This window comes from Nicotiana attenuata, chromosome 12, assembly GCF_001879085.1.
Source record: "Nicotiana attenuata strain UT chromosome 12, NIATTr2, whole genome shotgun sequence".
Classification (NCBI taxonomy): Eukaryota; Viridiplantae; Streptophyta; class Magnoliopsida; order Solanales; family Solanaceae; genus Nicotiana; species Nicotiana attenuata.
The window spans coordinates 5,575,093-5,595,735 of record NC_032000.1 but is presented as its reverse complement, the minus strand read 5'-3'; the positions used below and the strand labels follow the sequence as shown (position 1 = coordinate 5,595,735).

Here is a 20,643-nt window from a genome sequence, read left to right as displayed (position 1 = left end):
AAGAAAAGAAGCATAGAAATAAAAATGAATTGGAGAATAAAGAAAAAACTCTCCACAAAATCTAATATGGATAGGAAATGTAATTAGTTTATGGGTAGACAAGGTAAATAGTTTTATTTTTGTGGGTAACTGTGTCAAAACCCCAATTAACTAACATGAACATTAAGGGTAATAAAGTTTCTAATATTGTATAGAAATGAAAAAATTCCTTCAATAAATAGGTGGGTCCAAGGACCTCAACCTTGAACGAATTGTGCGGGTCAAATGAATTTATACTCAAATTTCCACCCAAAGGTGAGCCCAACAGGGGTTTATATGAAAAGGCCCAAGAGTAAAAGAGCAAAGCGAAAAAAGAACTTGCTTAAACCCTGTTGTGTTGAGTAGCAATGGCGGATGTTCAGAGAAGGGGAAGACCATTACCTCCTCCACCACCGAGAGGCCCGCTTGGTCCACCTCCCTCTAGGCTTGCTCCCCGCCTCCAACCAGTCGATCGTGAAAAGGTCCCTCCTTTTTCTCTTTTTTTGTTTGTTTTTGTTTTCTGAATTGATTACAGTTGTTAGTATTAGATGGTTTTTGGACTTAAATAGTTTGTCTAAGCTTGTGCCTTTTTTGTTTCAAGGTGTTTCGAACCTAACCTTCTGTAGTGGACTCTCTAGGGTTTTGGTGTTTATGGTGTTTATGGTGTATTGCTATTCAACAGCAACAACTATACTACTATGCTATGATCCCATACTAGTTGGGCTGCCCATATTTTTGCTCCATTTGGACTCTGTTTCGTTTCAATACTAAGTTGACTGGTGTATTATTATACAAGGAATGATATTTGATCTGGTAAATCCAAGTTTGACACTGCCCCCCAAAAAATGCAAGTTTGAGAATTTAAAACTTATAGAGTCACCACTATGTAATTTGAAACAAGAAATATAATTCAAAGGTGATGTGTTACTTTCTTCCAAGTCTATGCTGATTTTAACAGAGGAGGAATATGTAACACAAGTGCACGCACAAACTTTTTGCCTGCCAATCAATAAAAGAACCAGCGAATTGTGAGAAGACAGTATCTCTTATTTGGTACAGTATCAAATGGACTGTGATTGTTAATTTTATGTCAGAAATTTGATAAATAGATATCTTCTTTTGCATTTACTTCCAAAGATTGAAGCTTGGCTGCCCTTCTTCCCTCCTACGCAGCAGGGGCAGACGAAAAAATGGAAAAGGCATGCTGGCACTTGCTTTGCAAGTTGACCTTGTTGCTTACCAAATGGAGGGAAAGCAATACAAGCAAAAATATGAACTGAGATCTTGGCATCACTTTGTATTATCTTGGGACAATACATGCTGTCTGGAGTGGTCTTTCTTTTGTGTGTTTTCGCTAGAGTTAGTTGGCATGTGTTTTTTCTACTAACATTTTGTATTTGTTATTCTCACATACTATGTTAATGTGAGTTCATGGGACATAAATTGAATATTTTTCTTTGCATACTGGAAGTTACTTACAATATCCTATTTCCTTTTTTTGTTTCTGGGGATTCCATCAAAAACCAGACTTGTCCTCTGTTGCTTCGTGTTTTCACTAAGGTATGCACTCCAAAAGAACTCCATTGTTTGTTTTGTGCTAGTTCTCTTGTAAAATCATCACTTCTATTACTCTTAAATAATTTCTGTATTTTGTTTAATTTTTGGATAGATGGTAAGTTCTAAATGTTTTCCGATTGGTACAAGTTCTATATTTTATTGCTGTTTCTTCTTTGGTTCATGGAATAACTATATGAGCAAGACATCTTATCATACCACAAAAAACTATATGGGCAAGACAAAGATCTGTTAAAGGTGTTCTGTTCGACGTAATCCTCAAGTTTTAACGGCTTTGGAAGTTTGAATGCACTAAAAAGTATATGCAAGATTGTGCTTTCTTATCGTGTGCGCTTTCAAAATGTATATGCTTTGCGTAAGCTTCACTTTTTGATGTCACTAAAAAACAGATACTGTGAGCATAGTTTGGGTTTCGCCCACTTTTAAACAAAGTGTGAAACAAATGTTGCATCGGTATTATGGTCAATCAGCAATACACTCAGTGGAGGCTTTACTTTGGAACTTACAGATTGGAGGCCATCACAGTGACAATGAGTTTGCGGTGAGAGGCAAGGAACCCAAAGATGAGGTCCAAATCTATACATGGATGGATGCTACTCTGCGTGAATTAACTGATTTGGTATGATGAAAGTGACAAATATTATATGATTATATCTTTAAACTGATCTCTCCAATTTAGTTGGTGTCTCCCTTACTCATTGTGTATCCTCATGTTCATTATGTGGTTGCATGCATGAAGCATTTTAAGATGCTAAGAGATTGTAGCAAATTTTTTACAATATGCCTTCTGTTGTTGACTTGTATGAATTACTAATATCTCTAGTTGTCCGGAAGATGAGCTGTTGGATTTCTTGAGTGCTGAGTCTTCTTCCATATATACAGCGTGTATTTGAGTTGTCAGTTGACATATAGAAGATCATTGAAATACAATGAATTTAAGACCTCAATGAGGGGAATCTTACTTGCTCAGTTGGTTGGCTACCTGAAATTTCACCTTATTGGCGAGGGTTCGATTTCCCACCTTGTAATACAACAACAACCACCCAGTATAATCCCACAAGTGGGGTCTGGTTCCCACCTTGTAATCCCCTCCTTAATTTCTCCTTCTCCTACCCCCTTTTTTAGAAATAAAAAACCTCAATAAGCTGGTATATTGCATATTCAGTACGAAGGCAAGAGTATGAGGTGTCTTGAACCGATTGATGTTATCAGTAATTGCTTAGACAGTTGAATAGATTCTGACAAAATTGAGTCTCTCTTGATGGTTATACGTGAATAACTACTCACCAAAATTGACAGCAGAATGTACTATTTAACTTATTCGGCATGCCTAAATGTCAGGCAAAATGCAGCAGTGTAATCAATTCATTTTAGTTTTGTGGCACAATTTGTATATCATCGGCTTTCAGGGACATGCCAGCGCAGTTGTACTGTAAATCTTGTTAATAACCGTGGTATCCGAGCTAGTTTACACGCACCATGATTAATTCCACGAGGTCCATGCTACCTCCCACCATAGGGGTACCGGGTAACTCTATCCACCGAGGCTTGGACAGATGGAAAGAAATCACCTAGTGTCATTCCTCCCCTGGGATTTGAACTTGAGACCTAATGGTTCTCAACTCACTTCATCGACCATTAGGCCGCACCCTAGGTTGCAGTTAATTTTCCTCACTCTTCTTTATATCCTAATATATTTTCATGTCAAACCTTTTTTCATGTGGTTTATCTGTTTACTGCGACTGTATCAGGTTAAAGAGGTAGCTCCAGAAGCAAGACGAAGAGATGCAACTTTGTCCTTTGCTTTTGTCTATCCTGATAAAAGGGGGCGATTTGTCGTTAGAGAGGTCTTTCTCACTTCTTTCTCTATATGCTTGTTTGTATATGAACTTGGTGTTGACATGTGAAGGTGTGCTTGTTGTATGAGTGGTGCTTCTGCACCTTTTTTTTAATTATCTTGCGACTTTTGGATGGTTAATGGTACGTGTCATATTGTGTATGTGTGGACCATGTTTGTAGTTCGTGCAAGATGTTCTTTCATTTGATTATGCCTCTTATTCACATTTTCCGAGACTAGTTTCGCACTAGAATAAAGGATTATCACTTTGATAACTAAAACTTCCAGAACATGTCATCTGTTGAGTTATTTGAAGATTTCCATGGACTTTATAAACATGATAGACATGATGTGACGTGTCACCTTTACTGCTTTTGAAGTTTGTCCATCCTACATGTTCAATTTGTCTACTAATTTCTTCATCATATCCTACTGACTTCTTGGTCTTTGCACAATCTACTAGTAAATTTAGTAGTCAATGTGTGCAATAGTTTCAAAGTTTCTTCTTTTAGTGTTCATCAAATTTTAGTGTTCAAATGGTACTATTGTGTGAGAAATCTGGGATTGCCATTTGCGATTTTTAATGTAACAATATTTGTTATAATATTTTCAAGTCAACAGTGATCTTATAGTGTTTATTAATCCCCCTGATGTGAAGGTGGGGAGAACGTTTTCTTATCCAAATATGAGGCGACCAGATAGTGGCAGCAAAACTTTGAGTGAACTTAAATTTCAGGTAAACGCTTTGTTTATATGGAATCATCAACCTCAACCTACCTTTTTGGTGCTCACTTGTTTTTGCCACTGCAGATAGGAGATTACTTGGATGTGGCTATCCTCTTCCAGTGATCTGTTATGGCACCTCTGTCGGGATTAGAATTATGCAAAACTTGTATTACTTTGTGTTCTTCATACTTATACATATCTGTAATTTTCTTGATAAGCTGAGCTCTAATGTTCTTTTTCGCTGTGAGATTGCCTCCAGAGTGCTCTATGACTAGATCTGTTATGTTATGTTGCTGTCAGCACTTGTATGATTCTTTGTGATTTCATTTCCTTTTTTCAATTCTATGACCTGCAAGTATCTCTTGAGCTCATGTTCCTGCTTTTTATATACATAACATTACTTGTAAACTTTTGGCTTATATGATGTTATCGTCAGTAGTCTAACCTAGCTTATATAGGGGAAAATACGAGTGGTCAAGAGATGATGTCCCTTTTAACTTTTGGTTTGAATAAATGCTGACAATATAGGAAAATAAAAAAAATTGTGCAAAAGAATTTACATGTACACACACCATGGGAAAGGGATAATAGGACGATCTGCTAGTTCAGAAAAGGAGATGAAGATACAAGAAAAAAGAAAAGGAGAACCTGTGGGTTTGATGGAAACAAAAGCTAGAATTTAAAATAGGAAAGTAGTTCCCTACATATTATCTGCAGCAGTTGGTGTAGACACAATGGAGTTCTTGTCAGTATGATCTTATGGAACCCTATGTATTGAATTGTACAAACATATGCACCATTTTGAGTGCTTCTTCTTGAGAAACTAGTGTCAACAGATCTTGCTATTGTACTGTGTTTATGGATCAAATTCAGACAGAGAAACAATGGAACATTGATGCATCTACAGGTGTCTGCTCTTATGAATTCCTCTCTATGGATTCTACAGGGTGATTGAAACATTATAGCCACTGTACAGGGGTGGAACAGCCACTTGTTAAGACCTGAACAAGAAGCACCATTAAGTTAACAATTGTCAAGAGCCACGGAACATTATTAGAAGAAAGAAGTCACAAATATATATATATATGGAACATTTCTATTTATAAATACACTATATATGCAAACAGATTTGTGTTGATTACAAGAAAAATACCTTTTTTCTTCAGAGCTTTGTTCGGATGTCCAGACGATATCTTTTAATCCCGAAGAGAAGTTCTTGTAGAACTGCCATTTTTAAGGTCCAAGAATCTGTTAAGTCACTATGGTCTTCCAATAATTACACAATGTCACAATTGTTCTAGGAATTTAAACAAAAACATGCCTTGTGAAACTCTAATGTGTCACCACCAGTTTTCCGGAGCTCAACTAAATGCAACGACGGAGCCACTTCAAACACCTGAAGTAACAAGTATGCACCAATATATTAATATCAATGAGAGGGACGTCGTTTACATGATACTATTCAGATTCTGAAGTAGCAATTCATGCACTACAATGGTTGTATCCTTCTTTCCTAAGAGGAAATTGTAGAAGGAAAATAAGGCAAGTCCTAGTAAGGACGCTATTCTCAAGTCAGTAATAACCCACCATTTAAACCATTTAATATTAGGAAGCAACAACAACAACAACCCAGTAGGATCCCATTAGTGGGGTCTGGGGAGGGTAGAGTAGGATCCCACTAGTGGGTCTAGGGAGGGTAGAGTGTACGCAGACCTTACCCCTACCCCGGAGGGATAGAGAGGCTATTTAATATTAGGAAGCAACAAATTAAAAGACTTTCTATTAGAAAGAACGAAGTAGTCACCTCTGTTGCAACAGCAAGGTGGCCTTTCCTTCCTGTTCTGTCACCTTGTAACTTCATCTGGAATAGTCAAGATTAAGAATTTGTTTTAGGAAAAAATGATTTGGTAAAAGGTCAAATTTCCACTAGGGACTAGGGTCAATTGATATTCAGTCAAATCCAGACATCCAATGCTGAAGGTGCAAGGTGTTACCTTGTAATTTTTCTTCTGGACATTGAAACCCAAAGGTTTTGCAGTTTCCTCAATTTTGGAGATAATCTCATTTGCAGGGCACCTGGAAGTAAATTGTGTTTCTCTCTTGATAAGGCCCTATACTTTGCGGATCCAAAATACATTAGAAAATGCATTAGCAGCAAAATCTGAATAAAAAGAGAAACACAAGAGACACTTTTTGACATATTTTTTAAGTCAGATTATATCAACTATTTATCACTATGTTGATATATGAAGTGTCAAGACATATGAAAGTACCGCCTGCTTTTCGAACAAATTTTCTAGGTTGAAACTCTTTGACCTTGAAATGAGCTCGAACGCATTGACAGAAGCAGGTTTTTCCTTGCTTTCTGTGATGAGATGATCCTGCCAAAATAAAATATGCATATCATATCAAACAGGATGTCAGGTTCTCAAGACATCTTATTAAGCTCCAATTATACCCTCTATAGCTATTAAATTTCTCAAGGAATACAAAAGGAAATGGCCCTTCTGTTGTTCATCCTTACTTAAATTGCATCCCAACTACAAGGCCCACATACTCAAATGGATCCTGTTAACATGCCGGGGCACATGAGGTATGCTTATCGCTCAAACAGTGGAAATTATATCTCTACCTAATGTAAGTATCTCGTGCTCAAAACTTATTGATAAATGTTTTAAGGCGGGTTGGTAGGAGGTGACTATAATTGGAAAGAACTTGCTTTGAACTCTTAAACAGTAGTAGGTGTGAAAGGAAAAGTGACTTACGTCTGAGCCATTGAAAATGGCATCAATGTCATCAAGATTGACATCATCATCTTGCTCAAAATTTGGTGGCTTGTAATCTTTCTTGAACCAATCATCTTCAAGGATCTCTGGGATAGTGATTCTCTGAAACAAAACATAGAAATGATTCATCAGGAAAAAGAAACAAGAAACATGAATTCCTTTTTTTTTTTTTAGGGGGGGGGGGTGTTGGGGGGGTGAGGGGAGGGGGAGGATTTGAACTCTAAGTAATACTTGAAGTGGTGGCATTGGCGCCAAGAGCATGTTATTTCATCAAACTAATCAGGTGAAGAGAAACCCAGTTTTATTCATATGAATATTCCTAAATGTGCACTTGGTCAGTTCTTGAGTACTCTACATAATTCCTAATATGAAAGGTAAGTCTTTAGATCAGTATTTATTAGAATTAGCTCATTCCAAAGATGCTCATTCGAGGAAGCAGTTAAAGTAAAGATAAAGGGACTTGCCGTGAGTGGATTTGGATCAAGAATACGCTTGATCAGTTTCTTTGAGCTGGAGGATAACCATGGTGGAAGTGAAAAATGAGCCTTCAGGATCTGACAACAATTGAATTACAAAATTATATAAGTAGAAATATGAAATAAATGAAGGAAGAATTCCAGAAACAACTCTGAAAAGAAATGAAGATGGCAAAAACTTCAGAAACTTACTTTTCGGTACAGAGAATTTAGGTTTGGTTCATCAAAAGGCAAGTATCCAGCCACTAGAACAAAGAGAATGACTCCACAGGACCACACATCAGCTGAAGTACCATCATAGCCTTTGTCAGTTAGTACCTGAAACACCAGTTCTTGTTAAAGACAGGAAACCAATAAGAAATAATAATAAGTGTTTAGCTGTCAATAACAATTGTTGTTACCTCAGGGGCAACATAGTTTGGTGTGCCGCAAGCAGTATGAAGCAGTCCATCGTCCTGTAATAACATCGACAGTTTTCCATCAGCTATAATACTGTACAATACTAGTGAGGGATGATGGAAACATCCATGTATGAATTTGTAACAGGTGCGGGCATTTATTCATTTGTTTACTTAGTTATTGGCGATTATACCTTTACTTTTTTGACAGTCAATATACAAAGAGCATTGGCAGTGGATGTTTTCTTCGATCACGATTGTTTCACATTATCTTATAGTGTAACCTAAAATTTTGTGGTTTATGGTTATTTTTCAAATCCATGAACTTTGTTTCCATAAAATGGATTGATCAATTATCAAACAAACCCACAAAAATTGTTAATTTGACTCTTGTATAGTACTAAATATGGTTATCTACTTTAGGACAGAGTCTTTATGTACTCTTAAGTTTTCAAACATACAGAATACTTACTCGAACTTGTTTGGAAAGTGCACTCAATCCAAAGTCTGAAACTTTAAGAGTACCAAATGAATCCAGCAACAGATTCTCAGGCTACAAATGGTTACAGGTCAGGTAACAGAATATTAATACTAGTCAAAGCGTGAAGGAATATAACTTCAGTATTTAACAAAAAAATGAGATTAAGGGTCAGCAACCTTCAAGTCTCTGTGGTAAACGCCTCTGCTGTGGCAGTAATCAACGGCATTAATAAGCTGTTGAAAGTATCTTCTAGCTTCATCTTCTTTGAGTCTGCCATGTCTAGCCTGTAAAATATATTACTCAGATACAAACGCTCATAGCAAATACAAGATCTTTTGCCCAGGAATAAAATGTGATAACAGATGCAAATAAGTGCAAAAAGAACATGTAATCTGAATCTAGCAAACAGTTCCAAGAAAACTCAACTTTACCAGTCATCTCTGTCTCCCCCAGAAAAATAGGGGAAAGCAGGATGTACAAGTGCATAAAGCAAGTCCAAAGGAGAAAACTTACAATTTCATCAAAAAGCTCTCCTCCATGAACATATTCGAGGACAATATAGATCTTCGTCTTGCTAGCCATAACCTAATAGAAACCAGAGTTAGAATAAACATAATTAAAAAGATATGAAGCATTCAGGAAGATATCATTAGAGAAGAAGAGTAATTTAAGGGCATGTAACTTCATAAAACTTGGTATTGGAGCACCTTCTAGCATGAAGCCAAACATGGGGAAGCTATACAGTGATAGGAGGTGCTAACAGAAGCAGATAATCACCATAACTCGGCATCGGCATGAAATATTCACAGAAGAATTGTATGTTTATAAGTGACGAGGAAGAAGCCAGGGCCGAAGGATCACAACATACCTCAAAGATTCTTATGACATTTGGATGTTTGATCAACTTCATCGTTGATATTTCTCTTTTAATCTGTCAACAAAGTACATCTTGGATCACATAATCACTTTCCCTTTCTAATTCAAAAGAAAATTGTAAAGGCTATTCATCCATCTGACATCTCCCGTTAACTTTATTCTAGAACAAAAGCAACAGCACATATACATTTTTACAGTTAGATAGTTATGCTAAATAGTTAAAGTAGATATAATAAAGAGTATATATACTGGTGCCCCTCATTGCATAAAATATACACATATCATTGAATATATATACTAAACATCGTAAATTGTGCCGAAAAGGAGGAGTCATGCATAAGACATTTGTGTTTGTGCATTTTTCAATCTCACTTAGTTCTCACATTATGTTATAGTGTTCAAGAGAAGTAAACTCTAATTACTCATCATGGCACGTCATCAATGCATCTAAGCAATGAAATATCACTAATGCGTAACCCTTAGGCAGCTGATGAATTTGTCAGAGGTATGATAACCTTCCATGAGTATTGAATTAAATTAGCCCCACTACAAGAGTGGCAATACTTGTGCAAGCACAACCTAATAAGTCAAGCCCTCATGTAAGGTTAGACGCATTGTCATGCGCCAATCAGTAGGTAGGAATTCCAGCAAGATTTTTCTCAAGTGCTGGTGCAAGAGCTCTGTTCTGGCAACTTTACAACAAGTTTCTTGGTTCCTTCAGAGTCATCCATTCTTCCGAAGCCACCCGTAGAAGCTTTAGTTATTTTTTTTCTGAGAAGGTAACATATTCGTATATTAATATAAAGCCTTCACTAAATTGTGAAGTCACCCATAATTACAATAAAAGTGCCCAAAAAGAAAATAAAGACACTTATAATCCTTGGTCTTCCACAAGGAATCTAGAACATCAAAAATGGATTCATGATCCTCCAAAAACTTCCCTTTACACCAAAAACAGAAAAGAGCTAAACATTTCATCTTTGTCTTCTGGATGTTACTGGGCTTGTCTTTAAAACATCTCTGATTTCTCTCTTCCCAAATTGTCCACCATATGCAGGCTGGGACAATTCTCCATCTCTCTTTATAACTAGAAAGGATGCCCTATTTATTCCAGCAAGCTAGAACATCAAGAATCCTTCCCGGCATTGCCCATAAATTTCCCCTTAAGCTGATGAAAATTCTCCATATTTGTACGGTGAATTTGCAGTGCAAAAAGAGATAGCTAATTGTCTCTGCTTCCTCTCCACATAAGTAACATCTAGAGCACAAGTGAAATCCTCTTTTAGTTAGATTGTCTTGAGTTAGTACCGCTTCTTTTGCGCGTAACCATGTAAAGCAAGCAACCTTGTAGGGAATTTTTACTTTCCATATCATCTTCCATGGCCAACAACCAACCTGGTTATTAGACAAGTTGAATTCCTTATAAGCAGACTTAACAGAAAACTTCCCCTGCCTATTCCCTTGCTATATGAAGAGATCTTGATTAGAGTTGATTCCACCGAATAGCTCCAAAGTATTGTAAAACTCAATTACTCTATCAATCTCCCAATCATTTAGCAGTCTTCTGAAGGTAAGATTCCAACCTTGGTTAGTCCATGCCTCATCTAATGTAGCTTTTTGTTGTTGATTCAAGGTATATATGTCAGGGAAGAGTTGCTTCAAAGGTCCTTGGCCTAGCCAAATGTCATCCCACAGGGAAATCTTCATACCATTTTCTACTTTGAACTTGGCTTTGTTAATCACTTTTGGCCAACAATTCCTAATTGACTTCCACAAACTGACACCATATGGACTTCTCACTGGTTTGGTTGTCCATTTTCCTTCCATTCCATACTTCTCCCTAACAACCTCTCTCCACAATGATTGTTCATCTGCCGCAAATTTCCATAGCCAATTCATCATCAAACTATGATTCTGAACTCTCAGGTTTTTGATTCCCAATCCCCCTGTCTTCTTGCTAGTAGTCAGAGAGTTCCATTTAACCAGGTGGAACTTCTTCTTCTCACTGTTGCCTTCCCATAAGAAATTTCTTCTTAAAGCATCAATTCTCTTCACTACATTGACTGGAATTGAAAATAGAGACATCATATAAGTAGGCATGGCATCAAGGACAGAGTTAATCAAGATTAGTCTACCCCCCATAGATAGATATTGATTCTTCCAATTTGCTAGCTTCTTTTCACACTTCTCCAGCACACCATTCCAAATTCCTTTTGATTTGCTCTTGGCTCCCAATGGCATCCTCAGATATACAGCAGGTAATTCACCTACATTCCCACCAAGAATATCAGCAAGACTTTGTAGCTCCATTACCTCATTGACATAGTAAATGAAGCTTTTGTGCCAGTTTATGTGTAGTCCAGAAGTGGCTTCAAAAAGGATGAAGATCATCCTTAATACTTTCAGTTGTTCTCTATGTGCTTCACAAAACACCAAAGTGTCATCGGTATACTGCAAGTGGGAAATCATCATGTTGCTATCAGCCCTATAATTCACCTTAAAGCCCCTGATCCAATTGTTTGTCTGAGCTCTTTTTAGCATATCATTCAATCCTTCCATGACAATAATGAATAAGAAAGGGAATAGGAGATCCCCTTGTCTCAAACCCCTCTAAGAAGGAAAAAACCCAACTGGTGCTCCATTTATGAGTACTGAGGAGCTTACAGTGGAGATGCAGTATTTTATCCAGTTAATCCATCTTCCACCAAAGCCCATTCTCCTGAGGGTTTCAAGGAGAAAATTCCAATTCAAATGATCATATGTTTTCTCTATATCCAGCTTGCATAGTATCCCAGGTTCCTTGCTTGTTTTCCTTGTATCAATGCATTCATTAGCTATTAGGACAGCATCCATGATCTGCCTACTCTTATGACTGCCATCTGTTGAGAATCCACCCGTTTGTTGACCACCTTTTTGAGCCTCTTAGTGAATAACTTGGAGATAATCTTGTATATACTGCCTATCAAACTGATAGGCCTAAAGTCTCTCAGTTCTTTGCCCCCCACCTTCTAGGAATCAAAGCCACAAAAGTAGCATTAAGGCTTTTTTCAAATATTCCTTGATCATAATAGTTCTGAACAACAGCTACCACATCCCTTTTAACCACATCCTAGCAATTAGTGAATAAGGCCATTGATGATCCATCTGGGCCAGGTGCTTTGTCTCCTGCACTTTCCTTAACACTATCCCATATTTCCTGTTCTCCAAATGGACTCTGCAGCATTAAGTTATCTTCTGTTGTAATCATCTGGCTGTTTCTGATGGAACCTAGTGGCCTCCACTCTTCTTAATCTGTGTACATGTTTTGATAAAAACTAATAACCACCCTCTTGATATCTTCAGGATTTTGCAGAGATTCCCCTTCTACTATCAACTGATCAATATTGTTATATCTCCTGTGAGCATTAGCTATTCTGTGGAAGAACTTGGTGTTCCTGTCTCCCTCTTTTAACCAAAGGGCCCTGGATCTTTGTCTCCATGCTACTTCTTCATGACTAGCAATCTCCTCAAACTCCATGGACAATGAAGTTTTTTGTGAATATTTCCTCCTCTGTCAAGCTCCTTTGGTCATGTAACTCCTCCAGCTCTGCAAGTTGGCCGAGGATACTTGCTTTCTGCAATGCTAAATTGCCTTGTAGAGTTTTGCTCCATTCTTTAAGCTTTGTCTTCAAGGCTTTAAGTTTAAAGGCTAGAATGAAATCAGGCCTTCCTTCACAGGTGAAAGAGTTCCACCATTCTTGAATTCTATCTTTGAATCCTTCGGTCTACAGCCACCAGTTCTCAAACTTAAAGTATGATTTAACTGGATCTCAACTACCACATTGAAGCATCAGTGGAAAATGGTCTGAAGTAACTCTCTGAAGCAGTGATTGCTTTATGTTTCTAAAGTCTTCATTCCGGTCAGCAGAAATCAAGAATCTATCCAATCTGGCTGCTATTACATGCCTGTCACCTTTTCTCCATGTGTACTCACCTCCTGATAATTGAATGTCTACCAATTCCATGTCTTTAATAAAATTTGAAAACTCAGTCATAGCTCTTGTGATTCTTGAGCAATTCTTCTTCTCTGATGGGTACCTTACGGTATTTAAGTCCCTACATACCACTCAAGGTCCACTAAAGAGACCTCTTGCACCTGCCAGCTCCCACAACACTTCCTCCCTCTTTCTTCTGTCATTAGGAGCATACACAGCTGAAAGATGCCATGTATATTCCCGAGTCTTACCTGAAAATTTACAGGTAATTGTATGTGCTCCCACACAACATACTTCCCCTTCCATATTCTTCCATCCCACATTACTACAATACCCCCTCTAGTCCCACTAGCTTCCAGTTGTACAAATTTCACCCATCTATTACCCCATAATTCTTTTACTATCTCCCTATTATCCCCTTCTATTTTAGATTCTTGGAAACAAAAAATCTCCGCCTTCCAACTGAGTATCAAACTTTTAGTCGATCTCCTTTTCCTAACTCTATTAAGTCCCCTAACATTCCATGATATAATGTTTACTAACATTGGCTATGACTAATAATGCATCCCCCCTGCTTCTAGTTCCATTACTCTTGAAGTTACTTCCAATATCCAGACCTTTCAGCTCTTTAAATCCCTTTTTATTTGGAGTTTGCACCACCTATGTAACTTCTTTCCCTTTGTTTGCTTGCCTTCTGTTGTCAATTTTCATGAAAAGCTCCAGTGCTTCTCTCTCGCACCCATTAAAATCCACCCCAAATTCCTTGCTCAATCTAATGATATTCTGATGCACCCAAATCGATGCCTCGAATTCCAGATCTTTTTCTACCTCTAAGCTTTGATGGTTTAGAGGCACTGCTTCTTCAATTGCCCAGTCTACAAACATATCAGATCTTTTGATTGCATGTGCATGTTGTTGTAGTCCTCTGAATCATCTCACTTTTCTACGTGCTCAACAATAATCGACATTGCATTATCCCCAAGAATAACTGCTTGTTGATTTTCCTTATCTCCATCATCGTCCCTCTTTTCTTCCTTTTCTTCTGGATTGTCGTTATTTTTGCTGTCCCTGGGCTCCACTGTAAAAGTGGTTATTTGATTTCCCACAGAAGGTTCGACGTATATAGCTGCTACCTCTTCAATAAATGGATCTGGCCTGGGCTTTGTAATGGGCATTTTAAAAGCCTTCTCTTCAGATATAAATTGGGCCAAAAAATCTGGGCCCAATTCCTTTAAGCTATATCGCTGATAGGCCTTGTTAGTTATGACTAAAGAGTCACGTGACTGGTCACATGACTTTTTAGGGATAGGCTAAACCTGTTTTGAACTCCCCGCGTGTCCCATCAAAACTTTATAACATTGAGCCCCTCCCCCTCATATCTGCTTGTCCTTTATTACCCGCTGGTTCAGACGATTGTCTTCTCCATTTACACCTGCGTACGTTCTCACCGGAGCTTCACACCAAATCTGGATCTCGAAGACTACCCCTTCAAATTCAATCTTCACTACTTTTGGGACTGCAGATCCATCTCCTCTTACCTTTATTCTTGCCCATTTGAAGTGATTCTTTAATTCCGTCTCCTCCTCAGTTTCAATCCAGCCACCACAAAATTCCCCAACTTCTTTGAATACTTTTTGGGACCATAGATGTAACGGAAGCCCTACTAGCCTAATCCATGCATGGTTCATCATCTTATTTTTTTGAACTGACCCCACCATCGGATTCCACCATTGGAGCTTAACTTTGTGATTTTTCCAGTACCAGTCGCTTCTCAATACATGTCAGCGATTAATTTCGAAGAGTATTCGAAAAGAAACCTATTCTGGTCCATCTCGTAAATATTGATTCCATGTGCTTGCTTCCAAGAATTAGATGCCCATCTACGAATTTCCGATAAAGTTGCAATTTCGGAGCTTTCTTCTGGGATGAACCCCACCAAGCACCTGCCTAGCAAATCGTTGTGTGTTAAATCTCCATAGATATGTATATGTCTCCTTCTTGTTGGACCTCTGCCTCATTCATTTCTCTGCTTGCCCATTTATGATTTCTGACTGTGTTTGAGTAAAGAAGTCCTTCCTCAATAATTTTGGGAGCATTAATGACATTCCTCCGTACCCCGTTATTAATGAACCTTTCTATTTTTGCTGCAATATCTAACCATCCTGAATTGAATGCCATATCTGGAACAATAATAACTGACCTCCCCCTGCCTTGGACCCTAATGATGGTTATATAACGACCATGTTTGTTGTAGTTCCTCGCACAGAATATTTCTGAGTAATGATCCTTGGTTTTCCATCTTTTCACATAGTTTCCCTTCATCTTCGATGTTTCCTTTAAATTTTCGCACAACCACACCATCGTCTTCCTGCTGAATGTAGTTCTTCTGATTAGGTTCCTTCCTCGTTCTGTCCATTCATACCATTCTTCAGCATTTGTTGAGCATCTCACAATTTCATATGACTTGAAGCCCACTGCAAAATAGATGATGTTGTTCTCTCTCATTGTAGGATTTTCACGTTAGACTGGCTGAGCAAAGAACTTTTACTAACAAAAAGAATTTTGATCAGTGATCACAGTAGGTGAACCCTGGATTTTAAGAAAGAAACGGAAGATTCCGATGAGAAGGTACACCGGAAAGAGAAATTCTACAATCCTGGAAAGTAGGAAAGAGAGCATCCTTGGGGAATGTGCCCGAGAGCATTTTTTCCTTGCTGTACTTCCGACCTCCTGTACCTGAAGCTTTAGTTATCGTTCCAACAAGTTCCATTGATTTTTCCTTATTCGGTTTTCTCTCATGTCCCAAGGGTACTTCTCCACTTCATTTTATTCATCATTGACCTCAATTGACTCTTCATCAGTGAGAAAAATCATTTATCTTGATTTTCATCTGTTGAATTATGGTGTAAAGGTGATACGATCCAGACTAGTACTATTGACAATGGAGGCATGCATGTAGACATCATGATGATGGAGTGTTTTAGTGGAGCATGGAAGCTGAAGATAAAGCCGCGCTTCACCATGTTGCATCCGTGGGCGCGAACCATCCAAAAAGAGGGCCATAATCAGCTGAGAAGATCCATGGCCACGAATCACCACTTGACCCGCGAATCAAGCTAAGAAGCTTCTCTCCGCGCCCACAAAGCAAACCACACCTGACAAGCCTGTACCAACAGAATATCACCTGGTTCGTGGCCACGAACCTTCATCCGCGGCAGCAACCACCGCACACGTGATCCGCCTTGATGAGCTGGACACAAGACCTACGCCATGCTTGCCTATGATTAGATACTAGGGCTACAAGCTTTCCCTTTTGGGCATAGTAATTACTAATTAGGCCCATAAAGGGGTATTTATGTCTTCCCTTACTTTATTTAGACCTAGTATAAATAGATTAGGATGAGGTCATTTTCATCTAATCTAGATTTATGGATGATAGAAGAATTACCTTGTTCGGTAAGGTTTTGGGAATTGTTTGAACCTCTCTTGGATAGATCCATGTGTAATTATCCATTGTATGAGTTCATATCTCTTTACTCTTTGGACTGATTCTAGTAATTAAATGTTAGTTTAATTGCTAGATTATCTTTTCTTTCTTCTAAGTCTCTTCCCCCTCCTTTTGTATTTCCAGATCTATCCTTGTTGTCTTATCTTGTTATTTGATTGTTTACCAATCTCTTGCTTTCACGCATTTTAGCTCGTATAAAAAGGGCAAGGTTTTCATGGTCACCTAAACCAAGAAAACAATAGACATTAGTGAAGAGTTGAGAAGAGTAGGAAAATGTTGATGTTAAACTGTGTTGCCTTCTAATACAATCCATCAATCCTAAGTTGAGGAATCGCTTCGTCCCTCTGACACTTGTTACTTGGAAAAAGGCTTGCATTTAGATACTGATGATATTTTCCTGATTTTATGACACGATCGCCTGTGAATGTCAAGTGTAGAGAAATTGCAAGAGTAATAACAGTAGATACTCTTCTTCCTTTTTTATAAGCGACGATAGAAGATATTCTTAGTTCTCACCCTTGTAGGAGTTCCGCCAAGTTTTGACTTAAGTGACATGAAGACACAATGTTAGCCCCTCATCTGCATTAATTTCACATGGAAAAGGCACCACACTCGCCACTAAATCAACCTCAATCCCCTGATATCAATAGACAATCCATCAGTAGGAGGAATGAGCGCTTAGCCACTACTTAATCCAAGAAGGTTTACCATCAGAGGCACAACTATTGAGGACCTATTCAGGAGAACCTTGCTATAGTTTCGAAGGAGCATAAAGGCAAGCTTTGTTAGCATAAGATCCTCTTTTAATGATGACAATCAGAAATGAATATCACAAACTTTATGACTAAGCAGGTAAACATTGCTTATGGTACCAGCTTGTGGAAAACTACAAGGAACCTGTGGCCAAATTTTGCTGACAAGCTTCAATTCAAAGTAAGGGATGGTAGGAAAACTCTTTTTTGGGAAGATAACTGGTTAGGAATTGGTTGTCTTATGAATCTTTTTCCAGACATTTATGCCCTGAATCAACAATATAGAGGTACAGTATATGAACTTCGGGGGGCACATGCATGGAATCTCACTTTCAGAAGACCTTTACATGATTGGGAGTTGCCCAGAATAACAGACTTTTTTAACACCCTGGAGCTATGCAACGGACTGCAAGAGGGAGAAGATACACTTAGCTGGAGCCAAAACAGCAGTGGGGTGTACACAGTCAGCTCAGCCTACAAGTATCTAAACCAAGATGGTGGTCAAGTCAATCTATGGCCTTGGAAACACATCTGGAGGGTCAAGACACCATACAAAGTGGCATGTTTTTCTTGGCTGGTAGTTAGAGAAGCTGTTTTAACTCATGACAATCTCAGGAGAAGGGGAATACCAATTTGCTCGAAGTGTTACTTATGTGGCCAAGAGGTAGAGACAATCAGCCATCTGTTTCTTCATTGTAGAGTGACTAGTCAGTTGTGGGATTTATTCATCAATCTCAGGGGCATTAGATGGTCAATGCCAGGAAGAACATCCGAACTCTTGTCAAGATGGAATGCAGGGGGGAAGTGTAATGCTTCAAACAAAGACAGATGGAAAATTGTCCCTGCAACTATTTGGTGGACAATATGGAAGGAGAGGAACTCAAGATGCTTCGAGGATACAATTAGCTCTATTCAGAAAATTAACATGAATTGTATTCTTCTTTTTTGTTTTTGGTGTAAAGCAGAATATAGTGACGACTTAGAGTTGATTTTGCAAGTCCTAGATTCCTTGTAAGAAATGCAAGGATTGTAATAGGGAGCTTTATAGGCTTTTGTAAACTCTTTCTTTTGGCTTCCAGCACAACCTTTGTGCTGAAGATTGATTAATACAAATATACATGTTACATTGTCAAAAAAAAATATCACAAACTTTGATTTGTCTTTTTGAAGGCTGACAAGTGGAGATTGAGTCATATCTGGAGCTACAAATTCATAGGGAAAGATGAACCAAGAAAGATCTACAAGGAAGGAAACAAGAACATGAAGTTTGCAGAAGGAAATAAGTATCAAGGCAGAAGATGTCCAGATTCAAGGCAACTCAAGACATCAAAAGGATGGCCGGAATCGTACACAACATAAGGATCAAAATATCCTGCCGTCATTATCTCTAACAAAACAAAAGAGCTCTCAGAAATACTTGGAAAAATAGTCAAGTCTAGAAGATTACACAAGATCAGTCTAGATTTCAAGAAAGGTTTCAAGGAATAACTACCCCAGATTCAAAGGAGGTTCACATCGGCTAGTCTCGAGACCCTCACTATATATTCAAGGACACATTAGAAGAAATATGCGCTCAGCTTTCACTCAAAAGTCTTTCTCCCTTATTCTTCATGTGCTATGTACTTCTCTAAACATTGGTGGTGAATGTGAAAAAACCACTCGCTGTTCAAACCAAACTAAAAGAGCTCTAAGAGATAATACCCTTGCAACCTAAGGGGATTGGATTATGCACCACATTGGTGGACCGAACCAGTATAAAAACATCGTGTGTCACTTTATTTTTCTGCACTACGTGCTTTCCTGTTCTTACTTCTGCTTTTTACATTGCTTAGATGACTATTTCATATAATAGTCAGACTAAATATAAAAAAGGCCAGAATTGACCCCTCCCCTCTTGTGCTTTCAAGCTCCTCCATAAATTGCATCAGCAAAGAACTGCACAATTCCTCACAGAGATATGCTATCACATTCACATGTACATCAAAGGAGGGAAAGCTCCCTTCTCCACTTCTAAGAGACATTTAGGAGCGCCACCAATATTAACCTTTCCACCTTCTTTTTCTTTCTTTTGCGAAGTCAAATCTGCTAATGAGTACCAAGACATCTCATATATGTTCTGTGAGCTTTATATATCTGCTTTTCCCCTTTATTTGCTTTGGCTATACCAACTTGAGCATAGGAGGTAGAACTGTCAAAAAGATTCAGGCATGAGACATTTGTCTTCATGCATTCATCAATACGCACAGTTTTGCGTCCTGACTCGCTTGTTTGACTGTTACGGATCATAGAAAAGAAAGAAAGACTTTTGGAAGTCGTGATATTTAACATTTCAGGATGGTATACGCACAGTTTGCATCTTGGCTCGCTTGCTATGTATTCTGAAATGTACAGACGGCCTATTATATTCCAACTTTGTATATATATAGATTTCATGTTTTAGTGGTTACTGTGTCATTTAAATTAAGTGGCTAGACATTTTTCTTCTTCCAGAACTTTTTGATGCAAACTGTGAGTATACTATCCAATGCATGCCAGATTCTTTGTTCCTTTTCAAGGCATGATTGCTAAGATAAGACCGAAAAGTTTACATCGAAAGACAACCCCCATAAAAGGGCAGCCCGGCGCAGCAAGCTCCCGCTATGTGCTGGGTCCGGGGAGAGCCGGACCACAAGGGTCTATCATACGCGGCCTTACGGTACATTTCTGCTTTGTACGGCTCGAACCAGGTCACATGATACCAACTTTACCAGTTAGCCAAGGCTCCCCTTCCGAAAGATAACCCCATAGCCATAGCCGCCCATAGGAAATAACATGATGTGAAGAGCAAATTATGCATGCAGGTTGAAGAGAAACAAAGAATTGGGTACCTGTTCCATAATGTTGTTGCGGAGAACGCGATCGCGGTCAATGATTTTAATGGCGACACTATCGCCTGTCTGTACATTCTTGGCATACTTGACCTTTGCAAAACTGCCCTCTCCTAAGGTCTTACCCAATTCGTATTTCCCTAATCGCGACCGGCTCCGACTAAATTTAGGCGTACCCGTTGAACTGCTCATTCTCTCCAATTTCAGAAACTCAATTCTGATTGTAATTAAGGAGGAGGCGCAGCCAGAAGAAGAAGAAGGAGGAGCCTATGGGAAGAATGATGCGAGTCTTTCTCCAACGGTCTATCTCTTCTCTTCTCCACCATTACTACAATTTCATGGCTAAGCTTTCCAAATGAGCGGCAAATA

General features: G+C 38.5%; 2 protein-coding genes across 4 annotated transcripts; one reads left to right on the top strand and one right to left on the bottom strand.

The window, feature by feature from the left end:
• On the top strand, positions 305–4,527 carry LOC109235198 (histone deacetylase complex subunit SAP18-like). Its single transcript, XM_019401204.1, has 6 exons — positions 305–500; positions 1,546–1,578; positions 2,102–2,212; positions 3,345–3,440; positions 4,089–4,166; positions 4,241–4,527. Exons 1-6 carry the CDS (start codon positions 387–389, stop codon positions 4,277–4,279), a joined length of 471 nt encoding a protein of 156 aa, XP_019256749.1. The 5' UTR covers positions 305–386; the 3' UTR covers positions 4,280–4,527.
• Positions 4,812–20,625, bottom strand: LOC109235197 (CBL-interacting serine/threonine-protein kinase 9). 3 transcript variants are annotated; one of them, XM_019401203.1, is made up of 15 exons: positions 20,275–20,625; positions 9,166–9,228; positions 8,811–8,882; positions 8,474–8,581; positions 8,289–8,369; positions 7,820–7,873; positions 7,611–7,736; positions 7,407–7,496; positions 6,922–7,044; positions 6,430–6,537; positions 6,151–6,267; positions 5,961–6,017; positions 5,478–5,552; positions 5,310–5,380; positions 4,812–5,157 (listed from the first exon to the last, which is right to left on the bottom strand). In XM_019401203.1, the coding sequence occupies exons 1-15, from the start codon at positions 20,464–20,466 to the stop codon at positions 5,151–5,153; spliced, it is 1,344 nt and encodes a 447-aa protein (XP_019256748.1). In that variant the 5' UTR covers positions 20,467–20,625; the 3' UTR covers positions 4,812–5,150. The 3 variants fall into 3 exon arrangements, 1 of the variants encoding a protein (XP_019256748.1); XR_002069334.1 differs by lacking the exons at positions 4,812–5,157; positions 5,310–5,380 and having other exon boundaries at positions 5,518–5,552; positions 6,151–6,272; XR_002069335.1 differs by lacking the exons at positions 4,812–5,157; positions 5,310–5,380 and having other exon boundaries at positions 5,518–5,552; positions 6,473–6,537.

What these genes read in the sequence shown, in the direction of transcription:
- LOC109235197 (XM_019401203.1), bottom strand. Translation starts at nt 20,466, where the DNA reads ATGAGCAGTTCAACGGGTACGCCTAAATTTAGTCGGAGCCGGTCGCGA. An exon ending in ATGTCATAAGAATCTTTGAG is followed by an intron (nt 8,883 to 9,165) that starts GTATGTTGTGAT and finishes GGTTTCTATTAG; the next exon opens with GTTATGGCTAGCAAGACGAA. An exon ending in CCATTTTCAATGGCTCAGAC is followed by an intron (nt 6,538 to 6,921) that starts GTAAGTCACTTT and finishes TTATTTTGGCAG; the next exon opens with GATCATCTCATCACAGAAAG.
- LOC109235198 (XM_019401204.1), top strand. Translation starts at nt 387, where the DNA reads ATGGCGGATGTTCAGAGAAGGGGAAGACCATTACCTCCTCCACCACCG. An exon ending in AACCAGTCGATCGTGAAAAG is followed by an intron (nt 501 to 1,545) that starts GTCCCTCCTTTT and finishes ATCAAAAACCAG; the next exon opens with ACTTGTCCTCTGTTGCTTCG. An exon ending in TGCTTCGTGTTTTCACTAAG is followed by an intron (nt 1,579 to 2,101) that starts GTATGCACTCCA and finishes TGGAACTTACAG; the next exon opens with ATTGGAGGCCATCACAGTGA.